Source organism: Ananas comosus, linkage group 21 (assembly GCF_001540865.1).
Source record: "Ananas comosus cultivar F153 linkage group 21, ASM154086v1, whole genome shotgun sequence".
Classification (NCBI taxonomy): Eukaryota; Viridiplantae; Streptophyta; class Magnoliopsida; order Poales; family Bromeliaceae; genus Ananas; species Ananas comosus.
In genome coordinates, this window is record NC_033641.1 from 5732056 (window position 1) to 5754535 (window position 22480).

General features: G+C 43.3%; 1 protein-coding gene across 1 annotated transcript; it reads left to right on the forward strand.

The window, feature by feature from the left end:
• LOC109726795 (uncharacterized mitochondrial protein AtMg00810-like) lies at positions 6720-7664 on the forward strand. The gene is made up of 2 exons (XM_020256585.1): positions 6720-7161; positions 7657-7664. Exons 1-2 carry the CDS (start codon positions 6720-6722, stop codon positions 7662-7664), a joined length of 450 nt encoding a protein of 149 aa, XP_020112174.1.

Sequence of the window (22480 nt, forward strand, 5' to 3'; positions counted from 1 at the left end):
CATATCAATTTGCTAAAGTTTTTTGAATCACAAATCGATTGTTCTTATGTTCAAAATATATAAATCGTTGTGTTTGACAGGGGTTTTCTTCGAAAATGTACTCATGGCTACTTGTTCTTGTGGTTCTTATGGCTGGTGGTGGTCGTGGAAGTAAGCGACAGCGCTCGAAAGCTAAAAAGCCGATTGAGTATCAACCGGAGGATGAAGAGAGCGAATATGCTCCTGGCGACGATTCTGAGGAGGACGAGCAGGATTGGGAGACTTTTGTTCCTGAAGTTTTAGCTAAGGATAAGGACGCTGGGAAAGGCAAGGGAAAAGGAAAAGCCGTGGATAAAGGCAAAGGAAAGGCAATTGAGCGTCCCAGTCGTCGTAAGTCCGGGGGTGTTGAAATTCGTGAACCGGGCTCTGAACCACCACGTCACAGTCTACAGGATGTTCCATCTAATCGACGGTCGATGTACTCGTCGAAACACTGTATTGGTGAGCGAGATGTTGGGGTGGCCAGTATCATTAGTTGTGTGCCGGGTTTTCAGGAGTTATTTGAACAGGGAAATCTTCATCAGATTTGTGATTTTCCGGAGCAAACCGGTTATTGCTTGGAGTTGATCAGAGAATTTTACATGAGAGCAGGTCACCTCCGTGACTCCGACGGCGGTCCGTACGTGTTTAAGACTTCCGTACGTGGTGTTGAGTTATCCATCACTCCTGAGACAATAGCTTCGGTGCTAGAGATGGAAGCTAAGACTGACGGAGTGGAGTATCTGCAGGCCGGGTTCGACTCACTTCGAGATTGGAACCGTGTCGTGAACACTATCTGCATGCCGGGTACTGAATCAAACGGAATTATGGTTATGTCCAAAGATTTCAAAATGGAGTACAGATTTTTGCACTTCGTGGTTTGCTATAACATCATGCCTCTCGCAAACACGAAAATTTTGAGATGGGATCGTATTTTGTATATGTATCTTTTGGGACGGCCTGATATTGTGAGTGCGAAAAACATTAACATGAATATTCCGTTTCTGATCTGGCGGCGGATGGCGAAAGACATCAAAACCTCTGGACAAAATGAGAGGTTACCATTTCCTTTAATCATTATGCGGATTTTGCGACTTCGTGAGGTGGATGTTCGGTGTACATCATATGAGCACAGTTTGGGTCGGATCAATGTGTTAAGGATTTTATAGGTTGGCGAATTTCGTATAGTTGTTTGGAGTCTTGAAGAGTTGGTCGCAGAAGTTTTTGAGAAGAGATTCAAATTGGAGGACAAAGACTCATTCGGAAAGATCGACACCTAAGGTATGAATAAAAGATCATTTGTGGTGAAGATACATAATTAGAATAAGTTCAGAAGGCTTAGATCGATTTAAAACAACTTTTCTGAACTTTCATGTGTTCTGGGACCGGTCTCTGAGATGGAGAGACCGGTTCCCCCAAGGTCCTCACTGCGTAAACCATGATGGAACCGGTCCCCTGTGATGAGAGACCGGTTCCCGAACCTTGGTGGTTCTGTCGCACAGCGAGGGACCGGTCTCAAGTTTGAGAGACCGGTTCCCGAACGTTGGGTTTCTGGTCACGCAGAGAGGGACCGGTTCCTCACTTGAGAGACCGGTCTCTCACAGACCGGTCTCCTCAAAAGGACCGGTCTCTGAGGACGACACAGGTTTTTGAAAACGACTTTTTGCAATCCTAGTCTACTTCTAAGTCTTCTAAACATATAAATAAGCTATGTGGGTCATCTAAAATTAAGGCTTTGAATATTTTACCAATTCTAAACTCTAGAAACTTGTTTCTTCCCGTTTCAATGCTTAGATTTACATGATGAGTTTCTAGTAATCAACATCGGCTTGATTCTTCGTTTTTACTCGATACTTCTTACGAGAATCAAGTAGATGGTTGATTAAAGGTGAACCCTCATAGCTTATGGTTTTCAAAAGTTAAATCACCACAAATCTTCAATTCTACAAGCTCCGGAAGGAGGTTCGGCGCGTGGATCTCGCGTGAAGCCGAGGATTCGGTGGACGCTTCGAGGAGTTGAGGCGTTGACGCTGCGAGGAGTTGCAGCAAGGTCGATTGGTGGATTCCTATCGATCGAGGACCGGCAAAGATCACCGTCAACGAGAAATCGGTAAATTGAGTCGTGTGTTTTTGTCGAAATCACTTGTACTCAAGTTTTCTTAGTGGATTTTCTTTGCGTGATCGGTCCCGTGGGTTTTTCACTCCGAATTGGAGTTTTCCCACGTTAAATTCTCGGTGTGCTATTTTAATTTCCGCTATTGTGTTTTGTTTGCATCGAGATTTTTCGAGTTTGCCGGATTTACACCTATTCACCCCCCTCTAGGTGTTACTTACCTTTTAGATCCTCGGGATCCATATCTTACAAGTGGTATCAGAGCGGGTATAGGTTGTAATTCATGGCTGAGGGCGGTAACATCAATCGACCCCCGCTCTTCGATGGCACTAACTATGCTTATTGGAAAGTCCGTATGAGGGCGTTTCTTATTGCTATCGACGAGCGGGTTTGGCAAGCCATTGAATTCGGATGGAAAAATCCTACCGAAGTTGTCGAGAATGTTACCGTGCCGAAACCTAGGAATAAATGGACGAAAGAGGAAAATGAACTATCTTCGTTCAACGGGAAAGGTATCAATGCTTTATTCAATGCTTTAAACCAAACTGAATTTTCTCGCGTCTCGGCGTGCGAAACCGCCAAAGAGATTTGGGACACTTTGCGAGTTACACACGAGGGTACAAGTTTGGTTAAGATTCAAAAATTGCAAATGCTTACTAGCAGATTTGATTCCATTCGTATGGAAGAACATGAATCTTTTACCGAGTACTATACTCGTTTGCAAGACATTGTAAACACGTGTGCTAACTTGGGCGAGAAAATTCCCGATTCCAAAATTGTTCGAAAAATTTTGAGAACCCTTCCCGAACGATTCCGTCCTAAGGTTGCGGCTATCGAAACGGTTAAACATCCTGATGAACTCAAGGTAGAAGAACTAGTAGGTGCTCTTCAAACTTATGAAATGACTTTTCCATCTAATTCATCTTCTTCCAAGTCTTTCTCTAAAGCCTCAGGGATGGCTCTAAAATCAACAAAAGGAGATGCTTCTTCAACCTCATCAGATTCAGAGTCGGAGCAAAGCTTGGAGGACTTTGAGAAACAACTCGCACTTCTAACAAAGAAGTTCCGTCGGAACTTTAGAAAGAAGTTTCCTCCCAAGTCTACTTCATCAAAGACAAACAAATCAAATGGGGGTCCGTCTTCTTCTTCCTCGTCAAAATACAGAAAATCTGATAACTCTCAAAAGGACTCCACAAAAGAGAGGAAAAGCGGTGAAGGTCAAATCCAATGCTACAAGTGTAGGGGCTTTGGCCATATAGCGTCTGACTGTCCTAATAAAAAGTCATTGAAGAAGAAAGCTATGCAAGCTATGACTTGGGACGACTCCTCATCTGAAGATTCTACTTCGAGTGAAGAGGATGTGAATGCCACAGCACTGTTTGCACAGGATTCAACTTTCATGTGTCTAGCATCTGCTGACTCGATTTCTACGACATCTATACAAGAGAGGTCATCTTCGGAGAACTCATCGGATGAAGAATCGGACGAAGACGATATGGTCGCAGCATATCAACAATTGGTTGTTGAATCAAAGAAGATGGCTAAACATAACAAGAAACTGCGGCGTAGCCTACATGAGTTGGAACAAGAAAATTCAAAGTTGGCCTCTCTAACAAAGGATTTAGAACAAGAGAGAGATGGGTTGACCAAGGCTTACAATTCTTTGCTTGAGAAGTGTTCGTTACTTGAAAAAGAAAAGGAGACTCAGGCGGAGAACATCAAGTATCTTACCAAGCAAAACTCAGAAGCTAGAGAAGCAAATATGGAATTCACCAAGACGATCATTCAACTGAAGTCGGATTTGAACCAATTTTCATCTGGCTCGAGCAAACTAGACAAGATGCTTGGACTTGGTCAAACAAGTAAACTTGGACTTGGTTATGAACGGACTTATCTTGATCAAGCTATGAAGAAAGACGATGGAAATTCGTCAACGGCCGTTCCTAAACATTATGGTAAGTTTGTCTCTCCTAAAAACAATGTGGCTAACAAAACTTGTCATATTTGTGGTCTTTTAGGACATATAAAGAAATTCTGCTACCAAATGGGAAAGAGCTCAATAGCTTCTTTGAAGAGTGATCCTAAAACGACAACGAAGTCAACTGTGATTCCAAGGAAGATAGAACATAAGAAGAGACAAACTTGGACGCCAAATACTCCAAAGCCAAAGGCAAAACAAGCGTGGAAACCAAAGAAGGAGGATATGAAGAAGAAGTCAATTCAAATCGTCGACAAGCCACGATCAACAAAAGCAAGCGAACTGTCACAACCCAAAACACGTAAGGTTTGGGTGCGCAAAGGTGAACTCTTCCCATGCCTAGTCATTCACACTTCACTTCATGCTTACGATAACTCATCTTGGTATCTAGATAGTGGCTGTTCCCGTCACATGACCGGAGATAAAAATTGGTTTGCTTCTTTGACCAAAATCTCCGGAGGACTTGTTGTCTTTGGGGACGGTCGATCGTCAAAAATCGTTGGAAAAGGAACAGTGGCTATCTCAGATGGCCCTACTTTGAACGATGTTTTTTATGTTGAGGGGCTTAAATCTAATCTCGTAAGCATAAGCCAACTGTGTGATGATGGGTACTCTGTGAACTTTTCTGATAAAGAATGCCATGTTACTCGTGATGACAATCTATTCTTAAAGGGCATTAGATCTCAGAATAATTGTTATGTAGTTCCTAGTTCGGCCACTGAACATTGTAACCTAGCGTCATTAGAAACTGAAACTTTATGGCATGAACGACTAGGTCACATCAATTTTAAAGAGCTATCAAAGATAACCAAGAAGGAAGTAGTTAGAGTTGTACCTAAGATTGATTTTAAAGAGAACACTGTGTGTGGGGGTTGCCAATTAGGGAAACAAACTAGATCCACACATAAGAACTTGAACCACTTAGGGACAACTAAACCTCTAGAGTTACTTCACATGGATTTGATGGGACCATCTAGGATTCAAAGTTTGGGTGGTAAACGTTATATTCTGCTTATTGTTGATGATTTTACTCGATATGTATGGAGTGCTTTCTTACGAGAAAAAGCTGATACTTTTAATTCTTTTTCTGAAATCTGTCTTCGTCTTATGACTGAACGAAATGAGAAAATCGTACGCATTCGAAGCGATCAAGGGGGAGAATTCATAAATTCCAAATTTGTTGATTTCTGTGTTTCAAACGATATAAAACATGAATTCTCGGCCCCCTATACACCCCAACAAAATGGAGTGGTTGAACGTAAGAATCGGGTTGTACAGGAGATGGCTCATGTTATGCTTCATAGTAAGAAAATTGCTTTACATTTTTGGGCCGAAGCAGTTAACACAGTTGTCTATGTTATCAATCGGATTTATGTACGTCCGGGCACTTTGAATACGCCTTATGAACTTTGGCTTGGTAGAAAACCTAACATTAAATACTTTCGTGTCTTCGGGAGTAAATGTTTTATCCTTCGGGATCGCAAAAATCTTGGAAAATTTGACTCTCGCAGTGACGAAGGCATATTTCTTGGTTATTCTACTACAAGTCGTGCTTATCGTGCGTACAATTTACGATCTAAGACGGTGATAGAGTCTATCAATATAAAAGTAGATGAAGCTTCTTCTGTAAGTTCTTCTGTGAATGGTTCTTCTAATTCTTTGATGAATGACAATGATAATGATTCTCCGTTTGTAATGCATGTGAATGATGATGTTTCTATACCTGATAATTCCATTGCATCTTCTGAAAACATTGCATCAAATGATTCATTTGAGCCACAAAACACTACGCCTGAAATCCCTAGCGGATCTCCTGAAACTATCCCCCTGACTGAGTCAAGAGATCATCCTTTGTCGAATGTGATTGGGGATCCTAATGTTGGTGTGCGAACAAGAAGTCAGTTACAATGTGAATTTGCGTGTTATGTTTCTTTGATCGAGCCAAAGAATGTTGACGAAGCTCTTGCTGATGAATATTGGATAAATGCTATGCAAGAAGAACTTGGTCAATTTGTTCGCAATGATGTATGGGAATTGGTGCCTCGTCCTGAGCAACAACACATTATTGGTACCAAATGGATCTTTAAGAATAAGAAAAATGAGGATGGTACTATCGTGCGGAACAAAGCCAGACTTGTGGCTCAGGGGTACTGTCAAATTGAGGGAATAGACTTTGAAGAAACCTTTGCTCCGGTTGCCCGCCTTGAATCTATTCGTATCTTGTTTGCGATTGCTTGTCATTTTAAAATTACGCTTTTTCAAATGGATGTCAAAAGTGCGTTTTTAAATGGATTTTTAAAAGAGGAAGTTTATGTTGAACAACCGAAAGGTTTTATAGACTCAAAATTTCCAAATCATATTTTTCGACTGAAAAAGGCACTTTATGGACTAAAACAAGCTCCGCGAGCATGGTACGAACGTTTGACAAAATATCTTTTGGAAAAGGGCTATAACCGAGGGGGAGCAGACAGAACTCTTTTTGTGAAGCATCTGAAGAATAATTTCAATGTAGCACAAATATATGTGGATGACATAGTTTTTGGGGCTACTAAAGATAAGGATGCCGCTGATTTTGCAAAGTTAATGACCAGTGAGTTTGAGATGTCAATGATGGGGGAGCTTAATTATTTTCTCGGGCTGCAAGTAAAACAATCAAAAGATGGAATTCATTTGTCACAGACAAAGTATGCGAAGGAACTAGTTAAGAAATTCGGACTAGAAAGTGCAAAGGATTTTGTCACTCCGATGGGTACAAGCAACAAAGGATTGGGTTTGAATTCAGAAGGTCAGAGTGTGGATGAGAAACAGTACAGAAGCATGATTGGTAGCCTTTTGTATCTGACTACGAGCAGACCTGACATTGCGTTTAGTGTTGGAATATGTGCTCGTTATCAGGCTAATCCTAAGGAAGTACATCTGAAAGCAGTTAAAAGGATTATTCGATATGTTAAAGGAACAACCGAGTATGGACTATGGTATCCTATGGGAACGTCTCTTGACCTAATCGGCTACTCGGATGCTGACTGGGCAGGCTCCGCAGATGATCGAAAAAGTACTAGTGGGGCATGTTTTTACATCGGACATTGTTTGGTCGCTTGGCACAGTAAGAAGCAAAATTGCATCGCTCTTTCCACTGCAGAAGCTGAATACATTGCAGCTGGAAGTTGCTCTACTCAATTGATTTGGATGAAAAGCTTACTAAGCGACTATCGGATTCCTTCTACCACTCTGACTATTCTGTGTGACAACACAAGTGCAATTAATATTTCAAAAAACCCTGTTTTACATTCTCGAACAAAACATATTGAACTACGATATTATTTTTTAAGAGAACTGGTAGAATCAAACGTTTTACAACTTGAATACATTTCAACTGAAAATCAACTTGCAGATATTTTAACCAAACCTTTGGATCAAAAACGTTTTCTGCATTTGAGAAAGGCAATTGGTATGAACCCATCAATCTAGATGTAGTCTATTGAGCCACAGATCATGTGCATGGTGCATATTTTGTTTCTTTTCTTGCATGATTTTCTGTGTTTGACAGTAGATTGAATTTCGAGAATAATCTTGCTGTTTTGGGACGTGAATTGGTCTATGACTTGTATTATTTCATATTTGTTTTTTGGTTGATCACTGTCAGGGTTATTCTCTATTGGCATATTTTTACACGATCAAATCATTAAGATTCTTGTTAACATGTTGAATCATATTCAGCACCTCATGCGTCGAACTTTGAATGTTGCAATCATTTGTTTGATTATTAGTTTTGAGATGAATAAATCTTTCTCTGTTTTGAAATAACTATAATATTTTAACTTGAGGGTTGCACTAATTTAGGGGGAGTCTTTCTAATTCTAGCTATGAATATTTCTGAAATTCAAGATGTGGAAAGAGTTACATCCCTGCTGGGAGTGTGAAAACTACCACCACATGGAGGAAAGAGCTACCACCCCGGTCGTCCGGTTAGTGTGTGCAGCTACCACATGTTGATTAAAGTATTTATGTGAGACAAAAGAAAAGTACTTCTCAGAAAGAAAAAAAAAAAGAATAATATGCTCAAAGAGCTTTACATCTTGTAGGTGATATAAGGTGGAATGTCAATAAAAGATGCTCAAAGAGCCACTCCTGTCTCAGACGATGTGCATAACTCAATTTAATCATATTATGTTAATTTCACAATTTTGAGAAATATTTATTTCATTTTCTTTAACAAAATATGATGATAAAATGATACAATTTATTTCTAAGATCTTGCATGATGTGTGGGATTTTATTTTATATGTATCAAGAATTCTCATTGATTTTCGGTTAAAAAGTTTGAAATTTTGAATATCCCTGAACTTGATTTTTCAAAATTCATTTATGAAATTCTATTTAAAGTTTTTTTTTTGGATGAAAATAAGTTATTTGTGATGATTAGATATTATGAGATACCCTTCATTTTTTTTGGATTTTTTGGGGAGTATTTAAAATTTTTGAAAATTTTCTGGCTCGGAGACCGGTCTCAGGGAAGAGAGACCGGTCCCTCCGCCCGAACCGATATAAAGGTTTTTGCGGGTTCTTCTTTTTCCTTACCAATCTCGCTCAAGTTTTTTCTCCAGAGCTTCTAATATCCCCAGGTTGCTTTTGCTTCCATTCTTCATCAATCTTCACTTGATTTTGGTATGATTCTCGGATTTTATTTCATTGTTAACCTAGAATCCGAATTTATGCTTTATTTTCAATTTTTGGAGGATTTGTTCCTATTATGTTGTTAGATCTTTCCGTCTTTGCCCTGATCTTACCCCTAGACATGTTAGTCAACATTTTCATGCATTATTTCGTTTTTTATATACAATTGTTTGGTTGTTTTTGCTACTTTTTCATCAAAACCTAGGTTTTCGAAGTTTTCGTATTTTTCTTTACTGATTTTTTTTATGCTTGATTTGTTTATGATTTATATGATCATGTGGCTCAGAGGATTATCTAATATTTATATACGAATTTGCTGAAATTTTTGGTTTTAAGGAAATTTTATATGTAAATTTCATTATGTTTAACAGGTAATTTTTTCACAAAATGTACTCGTGGGTTCTCGTGCTTGTTGTCCTTATGGCTGGGGGTGGTCGCGGTAGCAAGCGACAGCGCTCCTCGACTAAGAGGCCGGTTGAGCAACAACCGGAAGATGAAGGGAGTGAATATGCCCCGGGTGATGAATCTGAGGAGGACGAGCAGGATTGGGAGACTTTTGTTCCTGAAGTTTTAGCTAAGGTTAAGGACGCTGGGAAAGGCAAGGGCAAAGGAAAAGCCGTGGATAAAGGCAAAGGAAAGGCGACTGAGCGTTCCGGTCGTCGTAAGTCCGGGGGTGTTGAGATTCGAGAACCGGGCTCTGAACCACCACGTCGCAGTCTACAGGATGTTCCATCTAATCGACGGTCAATGTACTCGTCGAAACACTGCATTGGTGAGCGAGATGTTGGGGTGGCCAGTATTATTAGTTGTGTGCCGGGTTTTCAGGATTTGTTTGAACAGGGGAATCTTCATCAGATTTGTGATTTCCCGGAGCAAACCGGTTATTGTTTGGAGTTGATCAGAGAGTTTTACATGAGAGCAGGTCACCTCAGTGACTCCGATGGGGGTCCGTACGTGTTTAAGACTTCTGTCCGTGGTGTTGAGTTATCCATCACTCCGGAGACAATAGCTTCTGTGCTAGAGATAGAAGCTAAGACTGACGGAGTGGAGTATCTGCAGGCCGGGTTTGACTCACTTCGAGATTGGAACCGTGTCGTGAACACTATCTGCATGCCGGGTACTGAATCAAACGAAATTATGGTTATGTCAAAAGATTTCAAAATGGAGTACAGGTTTCTGAACTTTGTGGTTTGCTACAACATCATGCCTCTCGCGAACACGAAAATCTTGAGATGGGATCGGATTCTGTACATGTATCTCTTGGGTAGGCCAGATATTGTGAGTGCAAAAAAATATTAACATGAATATTCCATTTCTGATCTGGCGGCGGATGGCGAAAGACATCAAAACCTCTGGGCAAAATGAGAGGTTACCATTTCCTATGATAATTATGCGGATTTTGCGACTTCGTGAGGTGGATGTTCGGTGTACATCATATGAGCACAGTTTAGGTCGGATCAATGAAAGGACGTTTGTAAAGTCCTCGGTGCAGCTTCGTACGCCGTCTCAACGTGCTTCTACCCCTCCTGCAGCTCCACCTCCTGCTACTGCTACTTCTTCCCGTCCTTCTATCGACATTTCTGAGGAAGATGTTTCTGTTTCATCGGTGTATCGCGAGCAGCAACGTTTATCTGAGGAGCTACAAAAGTTGTCTGCAGAACAAGCTGTGATTCGTAAGGATGTGAGCAAGATGAAGCGCTTGTTGAATATGATTTTTGACATATTGGGATGTTGTCGGGCAGATTTACCTCCAGGAGATGATTCTGACTAGGGGTTATCGAGCTTCTTCTTTTGTCGTTTTGGCGCTTTCTGACAAAAAGGGGGAGATGGATGGGATGGTCTTAATGATGATGATGATGCATTGGTGCATTCCTGATGTTTAGTTAGTTAAGATGTTTAATGCATTCCTGATGTTTAGTTAGTTAAGATGTTTAATTATGAACTATGATGCTTTAGGTGTCTGACTTAGTGCTTTCGGTTAGTTTGACTATGAACTATGAAGTGTGAACTTTAGTTGATTGTTTGATCTTCTTGATACTTGAATCTTGATTATGTTTTGAGAATGTTTTTGCAGGAATAATTCAAGACTTCAAGACTCCATGTCTAAGTCATAGAGTTTGTATTAAGGTTGTAAAAGTGTAAATTTTGTTTATTGGATTGATCATGCAGGAGATTATCGTTTGGTGATTGCGATGATCTTCTTTTTATGACTTATTGGTTGTATACAAACTTTGTGTTATATTTTGTCACGAAATCGCCAAAGGGGGAGATTGTTAAGGATTTTATAGGTTGGCGAATTTCGTAAAGTTGTTTGGAGTCTTGAAGAGTTGATCGCAGAAGTTTTTGAGAAAAGATTCAAATTGGAGGACAAAGACTCATTCGGAAAGATCGACACCTAAGGTATGAAGAAAAGATCATTTGTGGTGAAGATACATAATTAGAATAAGTTCAGAAGGCTTAGATTGTTTTTAAACAACTTTTCTGAACTTTCTTGTGTTCTGGGACCGGTCTCTGAAATGGAGAGACCGGTTCCCCCAAGGTCCTCACTGCGTAAACCTTGATGCAACCGGTCCCCTGTGATGAGAGACCGGTTCCCGAACCTTGGTGGTTCTGTCGCGCAGCGAGGGACCGGTCTCAAGTTTGAGAGACCGGTTCCCGAACGTGGGGTTTTTGGTCACGCAGGGAGGGACCGGTTCCTCACTTGAGAGACCGGTCTCTCACAGACCGGTCTCCTCGACAGGACCGGTCTCTGAGGACGACACAGGTTTTTGAAATCGACTTTTTGCAATCCTAGTCTACTTCTAAGTCTTCTAAACATATAAATAAGCTATGTGGGTCATCTAAAATTAAGGCTTTGAATATTTTACCAATTCCAAACCCTAGAAACTTGTTTTCTTCCCGTTTCAATGCTTCGATTTACATGATGAGTTTCTAGCAATCAACATCGGCTTGATTCTTCGTTTTTACTCGATACTTCTTACGAGAATCAAGTAGATGATTGATTAAAGGTGAACCCTCATAGCTTATGGTTTTCAAAAGTTAAATCACCACAAATCTTCAATTCTACAAGCTCCGGAAGGAGGTTCGGCGCGTGGATCTCGCGTGAAGCCGAGGATTCGGTGGACGCTTCGAGGAGTTGAGGCGTTGACGCTGCGAGGAGTTGCAGCAAGGTCGATTGGTGGATTCCTATCGATCGAGGACCGGCAAAGATCACCGTCAACAAGAAATCGGTAAATTGAGTCGTGGGTTTTTGTCGAAATCACTTGTACTCAAGTTTTCTTAGTGGATTTTCTTTGCGTAATCGGTCACGTGGGTTTTTCACTCCGAATTGGAGTTTTCCCACGTTAAATTCTCGGTGTGCTGTTTTAATTTTCGCTATTTTGTTTGTTTGCATCGAGATTTTTCGAGTTTGCCGGATTTACACCTATTCACCCCCCTCTAGGTGTTACTTACCTTTTAGATCCTCGGGATCCATATCTTACACAATGAAAGGACGTTTGTAAAGTCCTCGGTGCAGCTTCGTACGCCGTCTCAACGTGCTTCTTCCCCTCCTGCAGCTCCACCTCCTGCTACTGCTACTTCTTCCCGTCCTTCTATGGACATTTCTGAGGAAGATATTTCCGTTTCATCGGTGTATCGCGAGCAGCAACGTCTATCTGAGGAGTTTCAGAAGTTGTCTGCAGAACAAGCTGCGATTCGTAAGGATGTGAGCAAGATGAAGCGCCTGTTGAATATAATTTTTGACAAATTGGGATGTTGTCGGGCAGATTTACCTCCAGGAGATGATTCTGACTAGGAGTTACCGAGCTTCTCCTTTTGTCGTTTTGGCGCTTTCTGACAAAAAGGGGGAGAGATGGATGGATGGTCTCTATGATGATGATGATGCATTTAGCTTAGGGCTTTGCTTAGTTAAGATGAAGATGAACTTTGTTTTAATGCTTTAGGTGTTTGACTTAGTACTTTCGTTTAGTTTGACTATGAACTATGAAGTGTGAACTTTAGTTGATTGTTTGATCTTCTTGATAATTGAATCTTGATTATGTTTTGAGAATGTTTTTGCAGGAATAATTCAAGACTTCAAGACTCCATGTCTAAGTCATAGAGTTTGTATTAAGGATGTAAAAGTGTAAATTTTGTTTATTGGATTGATCATGCAGGAGATTATCGTTTGGTGATTGCGATGATCTTCTTTTTATGACTTATTGGTTGTATATGAGCTTTATAGTATATTTTGTCACGAAATCGCCAAAGGGGGAGATTGTTAAGGATTTTATAAATTGGCGAATTTCGTAAAGTTGTTTGGTGTCTTGAAGAGTTGATCGCAGAAGTTTTTGAGAAAAGATTCAAATTGGAGGACGAAGACTCATTCGGAAAGATCGACACCTAAGGTATGAAGAAAAGATCATTTGTGGTGAAGATACATAATTAGAATAAGTTCAGAAGGCTTAGATTGCTTTAAAACAACTTTTCTGAACTTTCATGTGTTCTGGGACCGGTCTCTGAGATGGAGAGACCAGTTCCCCTAAGGTCCTCACTGCGTAAACCATGATGCAACCGGTCCCCTGTGATGAGAGACCGGTTCCCGAACCTTGGTGATTCTGTCGCGCAGCGAGGGACCGGTCTCAAGTTTGAGAGACCGGTTCCCGAACGTTGGGTTTTTGGTCACGCAGAGAGGGACCGGTTCCTCACTTGAGAGACCGGTCTCTCACAGACCGGTCTCCTCGAGAGGACCGGTCTCTGAGGACGACACAGGTTTTTGAAAACGACTTTTTGCAATCCTAGTCTACTTCTAAGTCTTCTAAACATATAAATAAGCTATGGGGGTCATCTAAAATTAAGGCTTTGAATATTTTACCAATTCTAAACCCTAGAAACTTGTTTCTCCCCGTTTCAATGCTTAGATTTACATGATGAGTTTCTAGCAATCAACATCGGCTTGATTCTTCGTTTTTACTCGATACTTCTTACGAGAATCAAGTAGATGGTTGATTAAAGGTGAACCCTCATAGCTTATGGTTTTCAAAAGTTAAATCACCACAAATCTTCAATTCTACAAGCTCCGGAAGGAGGTTCGGCGCGTGGATCTCGCATGAAGCCGAGGATTCGGTGGATGCTTCGAGGAGTTGAGGCGTTGACGCTGCGAGGAGTTGCAGCAAGGTCGATGGGTGGATTCCTATCGATCGAGGACTAGCAAAGATCACCGTCAACGAGAAATCGGTAAATTGAGTCGTGTGTTTTTGTCGAAATCACTTGTACTCAAGTTTTCTTAGTGGATTTTCTTTGCGTGATCGGTCCCGTGGATTTTTCACTCCGAATTGGAGTTTTCCCACGTTAAATTCTCGGTGTGCTGTTTTTAATTTCCGCTACTTTGTTTTAATTGCATCGAGACTTTCGAGTTTGCCGGATTTACACCTATTCATCCCCCTCTAGGTGTTACTTACCTTTTAGATCCTCGGGATCCATATCTTACATCGGGTAGTTCTTCTCATATTCCTTTAGTTGGCGAGAAGCATACGCGATCACCTTGCCATCCTGTATCAATACACAGCCCAATCCATTAAGTGAAGCATCACTATAAACCACATACCCTGCTCCAGCTACTGGTAGGGTCAAGATCGGGGCGGTCGTCAATCTCTGCTTCAACTCTTGGAAGCTTCGCTCGCACGCGTCATTCCAAATGAACTTGACTCCTTTGTGCGTGAGCCTCGTAAGGGGAGTAGACAGTTTAGCAAACCCCTCTACAAATCTCCGGTAGTAACCGGCCAATCCAAGGAAGCTACGTATCTCCGTGACACTCGTCGGTATCGGCCAATCCTTGATTGCTTCAATCTTCTTGGGATCCACGGCTATACCCGATCCCGAAATCAAGTGTCCAAGGAAAGCTACCTCTCGAAGCCAAAATTCACATTTCTTCAACTTGGCATAAAGCTCCTTTTCCCGAAGTACTTGGAGTACAATCCTCAAATGCTCCTCGTGATCTGCATCACTTCGAGAGTAGACCAAAATATCGTCGATGAACACCACGACGAACCTATCCAGGTAAGGCTTAAAGACACGGTTCATCAGATCCATAAAAGCTGCCGAGACATTAGTAAGCCGAAACGGCATAACTGTGAACTCGTAATGTCCATACCGTGTTCTAAAAGCCGTCTTCGATACATTCTCGGGCTTGATCTTCAACTGGTGGTATCCCGACTGCAAGTCAATCTTGGAATACACACATGATCCCTGAAGCTGATCAAACAAGTCGTCGATCCTCGGCAATGGATACTTGTTCTTGATCGTGACTTTATTAAGTTCACGATAATCCACGCAAAGGCGAAGTGATCCGTCCTTCTTCTTGACGAACAAAACTGGTGCTCCCCAAGGTGAAACACTCGGTCGAATGAAGTCTTTGTCCAACAAATCCTGCAGCTGTGCCCTCAGCTCCCTCAGCTCTGCCGGTGCCATCCTATAGGGTGCCTTTGAGATTGGGGTAGTCCCAGGGACGAGATCTACTACAAACTCAATCTCCCTATCAGGAGGCATACCCGGTAGCTCAGCTGGAAACACATCCCGAAACTCTCGCACCACAGGAATATCCTCGATCCTAGGGGTGTCATCCTCGCCCCTCAACACGACACTAGCCAAATAGGCTACACAGCCTCTGCTGATCAGCTCCCTAGCTCGAGACGAGCTGATCGTCATCGCAAACAGCGAACTCCGGCATCCACTAAATACCACCTCAGTCTGCCCAGGTTCTCTAAAAGTAACCGTGCGATTCTTGCAATCAATCGTGGCATAATACTTGGTCAACCAATCCATGCCCAAGACCACATCAAAATCCCCCAGCTTGCGCAAAGCTAGCAAATCTATAGGCATGACCTAATCTCCTACCCGAATAGGGCAACTGGGGCTATACTCTCTAATGTCCAAGATGTGGTCGGGTACAACAACATGTCCCGTATGCAACAAAGAAACCAAAGGGATGCCATGCAACTCGGCAAACAGCCGATCTATAAATGAATGCGATGCACCGGTATCGAATAAAGCACGAACTCTAATGCCATCGAGTAAAATAATACTTGCAACCACATCCTCGGCTGCTGCCGCCTCCTCGGTCTGAGCGGCGTACATGCGCCCACTCGGGGCCTGTCGAGATCCCTCGCTCTGGCGCTGGGCGGGTGGCCGCCCAGGCTGGTACTGTGTCGACGGAGTCCCGTGGCTGACGGCTGGTAGAGCCGGTGCCGATGCATTCGACGGTGCCGGTGAAGAACCTCTCGGGCACTCGGTACGGACGTGGCCCTCCTGGCCACACTAGAAGCACCTGCCCGCTCGCTGTAGACACTGCGGTGGGTAATAGGGACCAACGCAGATCACGCACGGGGAAGGCCGGCGCCGATCGGATCCTCCTCGCTGTGCTGTTGAGCCGCGTCCACGGTGCTGGCTCCTCGGATGCTTCGGCGGCCTCCTAGAGTGCGCCTGGCTCGCACCCTCAGCCGTAGGCCTCTTGGCCTTACCCTTGTCCCTAGCCTCTCGCTACTCCTGGACCTCTGTCGCGCCGCTCTCCACGATGAGCGCGCGATCCACCACCTCCCGGTAGGTTTGGAGGTTAGAGGATTGCATAAACCGGAAAATCGACGGTCGCAACCCTCACTCGAAGATGCGGGCTTTGTCCTCGTCGTACCGCACGACGAAGGGCATGCAATGCAGAAGCCGAGAAAACTCCCTCTCATACTCGGCTACGGTCCTGTCACCCTGGCGCAAGCTGCGCAAATCCTGCTCCATCTTCCTCTTGACGCTAGTCGGGAAGTAGTGCGCCAGAAGAAGCTCCTTGAACCTCGTCCAAGTAATAGCTGACAAGTCTGTGCGGGGGTTCTCCTAGAGATCCAACCACCAGCGGTAGGCCACGCCGTCCAAATGGTGAGTGGCGAGCCAAACTCTGTCCCTCTCCTCTACGAAGGTGTCGCGGAAGAGCTTCTCCATATGCATCAACCACTTCTCCACGATCCAGTGATCGACCTTCTCGCCATCGAAGACTCGGGGATTGCACCTCCTGAACTCATTGAGGCGCTCCATCAGTCTGTCCCGCTCCGCCCCCTCAACCAATGCAGGAAACGCTGCTCCAACCGGGGGCCTCTGCACAGATGGGGCTACCAAAACCTCCTCTGGGGGTGCGGCCGCAGGCGCCGCACGCGAAGAACTGGGCGCGGGGGACGGCGCTCTTGGTGCAACGTCCACAACTGGTGCTGGCGGTGTAGGGGCCTGAGTCTCCCTGGAAGCTGCCGCCTGCTGCAATAGTAGGTCCTCTAGACGCTTCATCCGCGCCTCCTGTCGGCGCGCCGCCTTGGTCTGCTGTCGGGCCGCCTCTGCCTGCTGAGTGACCAAATCAGTGAGGGCCGCAGGCTGGCCCCTGAACTCACGGACCTCGCTGGATCCGGAGGTAGCGGAGGTCTCGACCTCCTCGAAGTTTGCCGCATTGTCCGCCCCGGCAGATTGGGAGCGAGTAATCAGCATCGTCACTACAACATTATAAGGCGTAAGTTAGTAAAACCCACGCTATCGCATCCCCGCTCAAAATAGACAAACCCCAAATCATGCGAAAGTAAAGAAGTGTTCTTCACTACTAACTCCCGATGTTACGTTGTCGGCCGCCAACGTAATCCTCCGCGAAGTTAGAAGCCAAACACTCCAATCAACTCTAACTTTTTAGAGTTATCATAATACCCAATCATGATACTTTCGCTCACAAGTCGAATAGACCTCGTCTCTCTCGAGCCTATTTCCTATAGTCCAACCGGCCTAAGGTTTGCTAGATCCCCTAAGACTCAACCCTAGGCTCTGATACCAAATTAATCTGTCACGCCCCGGGACCCAGCGGAAGCCCGCCCGGCACGTGTCCAGACCCGCCATATGTCTAAAACATATAAGGCGTCTAAAAACAACAATAATAAAAGCGATAGTAAAAGACATCTAGGAGTATCAGAGCATAATGAAAGTCTAAATGCTACAATAAAGGATAAGGATAAAACTGTAAATCCACTAAATAAGACATAAAGTAATACAAGGAAATTCCAGGTATAAGTGCTATAGGTAGATACATAGGTGGTCTCTATACATGGATTCAAAAACCTCTCACTCTCTCAACTACAAAAAGAAAGAGTAAACCACCTAGGCAAAGTACCGCTCCTCGCTAGCTAGCTAAGCAATCCCCTTGCTGCGATCCTGTGCCTCCGCCGGTGCCGAAGGCTCTGAAAAGTAAACCATAAAACAGGGGCGTGAGAACTATTAAAAATAGTTCCCAGTGGGCAATTACTGACTTCAGTGAATGCACCATGAGGCCGAAAGCTACAAAGATGTCAGTGAACTATGCATGAAGTAAAAGTCTCCAACTATCATAATGTCCACAATGCGAAATAGTAAAGTTCCGTTGTTTACTATTCTAGTCAATGTCCAAGTAATACTCTAAGTCATTATCTGTCCACGTGTCGTAATGAATACTCAAAGTCAAATCTGAAGAGACCCACCCGAAGGCTGTCTATGGCCCTGAGACCCACCCGTAGGCTGTCTGGCCGGTGCCGAGCCTAATGGCCCCATGGTAGTCATCATCCCCACCCTAGGAATGAGCCTGTCCCATGGCAATCCACTTCGGCGCCCAATCCCGCACGGCGAATATAAATCGCGATGGCCATCTCCGGAGTGCCGGCTTGTAGGGAGCGACCCTTACAAGCATGTGCGAATGAGCACAATGGCAAGTAGTCACACAATCTGTCACAAGTACCAAGTCCTCATGTCTAATAACATGAAATGTGTCAAGTATCTCAATGGCCTATCCCTATGTCATCATGTCTCTAACATGGAATATAGCAGATATGTAGTGGCCTATCAACATGTCTCTACGTTGCAGTTTCATAGTTTACTAGTTTCAAGTGCCCCTTTATGACACTCTTGTTCTCTATGACAAACCATGGTAACTATATTCCGAAGTACATATTCCAAGTCATAATCCTCATAAGGGATGTATTTTTCACTTGCAAAATAAACACTTTTCCCGTATGCATGCATTCTACTCATATAGCTTTACTATATAGTGAAATTTTCATAATACACAAGGCATGCATTTTAAGTGCTCTAAAATTTATATAAATTTCATTTAGCATAGAAATGAACTTAAAAATATTTTACAACAAATAGAAAGAGCATAGGGGCCATTTCGCCCCATTTCCACGAAGCCAAACCCACCAAAATCGACTTCTTCGTTTCGCCGAACGAAGGTATCCACAAGCTTCCTAGTACCCTAGAAACATCAAAAATAGGGTCACCCAAACTAAACGAAGAGCAAATAGCTCAATCATTAACCAACTCAAGCTAGGGTTGGGAGGAACTCACCTCAAGTGAAAAACCTTCTCTAAATCCTCAAATAGAAGGTAGGGGTCTTCCAATCTAACTTATATAAAGGTTCCAAACCCATCAAAAGAGATCAGGAAGCCTCAAATCTAAAAACCCCCAAAATAAATCCTAAATCCCAAAATCTAGGGTTTCATCTAGCAAAACCTAGGAAACAAGTATCAAATGGGGATTATAAGCTACCAACCTCAAGAGAAGCTCCAATCCAAGCTCAAAACCAAGTAGGGTTGAAGTTTGATCCTCCACAAAGCTCCAGCCGCAAGTTCAAAGCCACCAAAGGTGAGAAATGATGAAGAAGATGGTGCTCCAAGGCCTCCAAGCAAGCTCCTTCTCCTCTTCTTCTCCTTCTTCTCCTTCCCTTTCTCTCTCTAGAAGTGTAGGAAGAGTGTGAGGGAGAGAAAATAAGAGTGAGAGGGGAGGAGAGGCTGCCTATGGCCTCTAAGGTAACAAAATCCACTTAGGCCCCTCAAAAACTCAAATTTACATCAGCCCGGTCTGAGCAGTTTTCGCCCAGAGGGACCGGTCTCCCCGACCTGGGACCGGTCTCTCAGCCTGCCCCCGACAATCCAACGTTTGGGAACCGGTCTCTCCCTGCGCGGGACCGGTCTCTCCCCGCGCAGACGCGCTCGGGGACCGGTCTCGACTGCCAGGAACCGGTTGCCTCGCCGGCTGCGCAGCACTGTTCACTGGGGGACCGGTCTCTCCCATCAGGGACCGGTCCCCGAGAGTAAAAACTCTCAGGACTCTGCCAAAACTTTCGAGATCGAACTTTTAGGCCGGTATACCATCGACGGCCCTCCACCAAGTGTGGAAATGTTTGGAATACACATCGAACACTCGAACGTCGCAATTTGTAAAGGTCCAGTGTGCTACAAGTTTGTAGCACTGAACTTCAGAACAGTTGGCAATGCAAATTTTGGATTCTTAATTTCTGATTTTAAGGGCTCTATCTTACGATTTTGACAGTGCGATGTATGAGATGTACTTATACACCAGGATTAATCTCTTTTGTTCTTTTGAACCATAAAATGTAGGATATTGAAATGATTATCTAATACTAAAAAATTTATTTGTTTAAGTTTCAGACGCATCTAGCGCTCGTAATATTCATCCACAACCTCATTACCCTGCAGGTAAAAATTAAACTTATATTAATTGGTTTTCATATTAAAAAATTATTTGACTAATCTTTTATTAACTTTAGTATTGTTTAATTTGTAGGTTCAACATCTTAATTGCCGAGCTCACTACGACTGGATCTGATATGATATTATTAGCTTTTGTTTTCATTTCTCCTTCTCTTGGGTTGAAAAGCTAGAAATTATTGGTATTGTGATTTAGTGACTAAATACTCGTTTAAAGATATATGGATAATACCTTGAGACATTTTGGTATTAATTAGTGTAACTACAAAACTTCTTTTATATGCTTTCTTTGTTAATGCAAATCAAGGCGAATAAAATTAAAGGTATGCTTAATGATAATGTAATGCACTGGATCTTGCAAATCGCAAGATTCGAGTGTTTGATCTGTGTCTTGAGCTTTTTCACAGTTTTTGTAGGGTCGTTGATAGTGTTCCGACCCCTGGCACGCACCCCGAGGACGTTGGTTTGAAACTTGGCACCAAAATTCCAAAATTGGAATTCTTGGTCAGTTCTCGGGTAGCCTGCAGCAGGGCTTGTACCGGAACAAGGATGGTCTTGTACCGGTACAAGGTTGATGGTTGTACCGGTACAGAGCCGCAGACCCAGCCACCCGAGCCTCGGGTTTGCATTTTCGTGGGCCTTGTACCGGTACAAGGGCCCGTGTACCGGTACAAGGGGGCAGTTTTTGGGCAGATTGTTCTGCAGGGGTGTTTTTGCTATTGTAGCAATACTATAACAGCACCCACGCCCCTAGGGCTCTTCTTTGAGCTTGCCACTGTAGGGAGTAAGGTAAGGGGAGCTTCTCTTTGCTTCTCTTTGGTTTTAATCTCCCTCTAGCCTAGATTTTGGTGGATTAATCCCTCTCTTTCTCCTCTTTTGTGCTTTTCCTCCATGGATGAAGTTGGAGCTTGGTTTTGGGAGCTTGAGTGAGGGAAAATCCTTGAAGTTTGGAGACTTTGAGCTTGGATTGAGGCTACTTGGGGGTAAGTAGTATGTTACTCTCCTCTAGATTTGGTTTTGATAGTTTCTTTGAAGTTGCAACCCTAGATTTTGCATTTTAGGGTTGTTTTTGGGGATTTTCGTTTGAGGGCTTTTGTACCAAATTGATGGTTTAGAACCTTTGTTTAGGTTAGATTGGAAGGACTCTAGCTCCCATTTGGAGATTGAGAGAGCTTCCTTCGCAATCGGTGAGTTTTCTCCAACCCTAGCCCAAGATGCTTAAAGATTGAACTTAGCGTCGTTCGTTTCGACTAGATGACACTTGTTCTCATACCTTTAGGGTACTAGGAGTGTGGTGGACGCCTTCGTCGTGGCAAACGAAAGCTTTCGTTGACGACGGTGGGTTTGGCTTCTTTGAAATGGGAGGAAATTCCTCCTATGCGGTTAAATGCTTTCATTTACCATAAGTTCATGTATATTCATGTTTAGTAGCATTTATGAGAGTTTTTGAATGCTTAGAACTCATATGTTATGCATCAAGAAAATTTACTCTATATAGTAGAGAGAGACAATGTGCTTTGTTAATATGCATGCGGCGAACATTCTATGAGATGGTAAGAAATCAAGTTTCTTGCTTCGATTTTGACTAAAATTATAAGTGCTTGAACTTAGTATCCATGTTGGGACAAAATAAGCCATAGTGTCATAAAGAGGCACTTGGCCGAGAGAATTATTAAACTGCAATATAGAGGCTTGATAATAGGTCACGTTGACATCAACTATATTCCATATTTAAGATATGATGAAATAGTGACTTGGCCACGATGACATTTATTATATTCCATGTTTGAGACATGACGACCTAGAGATAGGCCTATGAGATTAGTGACATATTCCATGTTATTAGACATGAGGACTTGGTACTTTTGACAGATCGTTTGACTACTTGCCATTGTGCTCATTCGCACATGCTTGTGAGGGTCGCTCCCTATAAGCCGGCACTCCGGAGATGGCCATCGCGATTTATATTCGCCGTGCGGGATTGGGCGCCGAAGTGGATTGCCGTGGGCCAGGCTCATTCCTAGGGTGGGGATGATGACTACCACGGGGCCATTAGGCTCGGCACCGGCCAGACAGCCTACGGGTGGGTCTCAGGGCCATAGACAGCCTTCGGGTGGGTCTCTTCAGATTTGACTTTGAGTATTCATTATGACTTGTGAACAGATG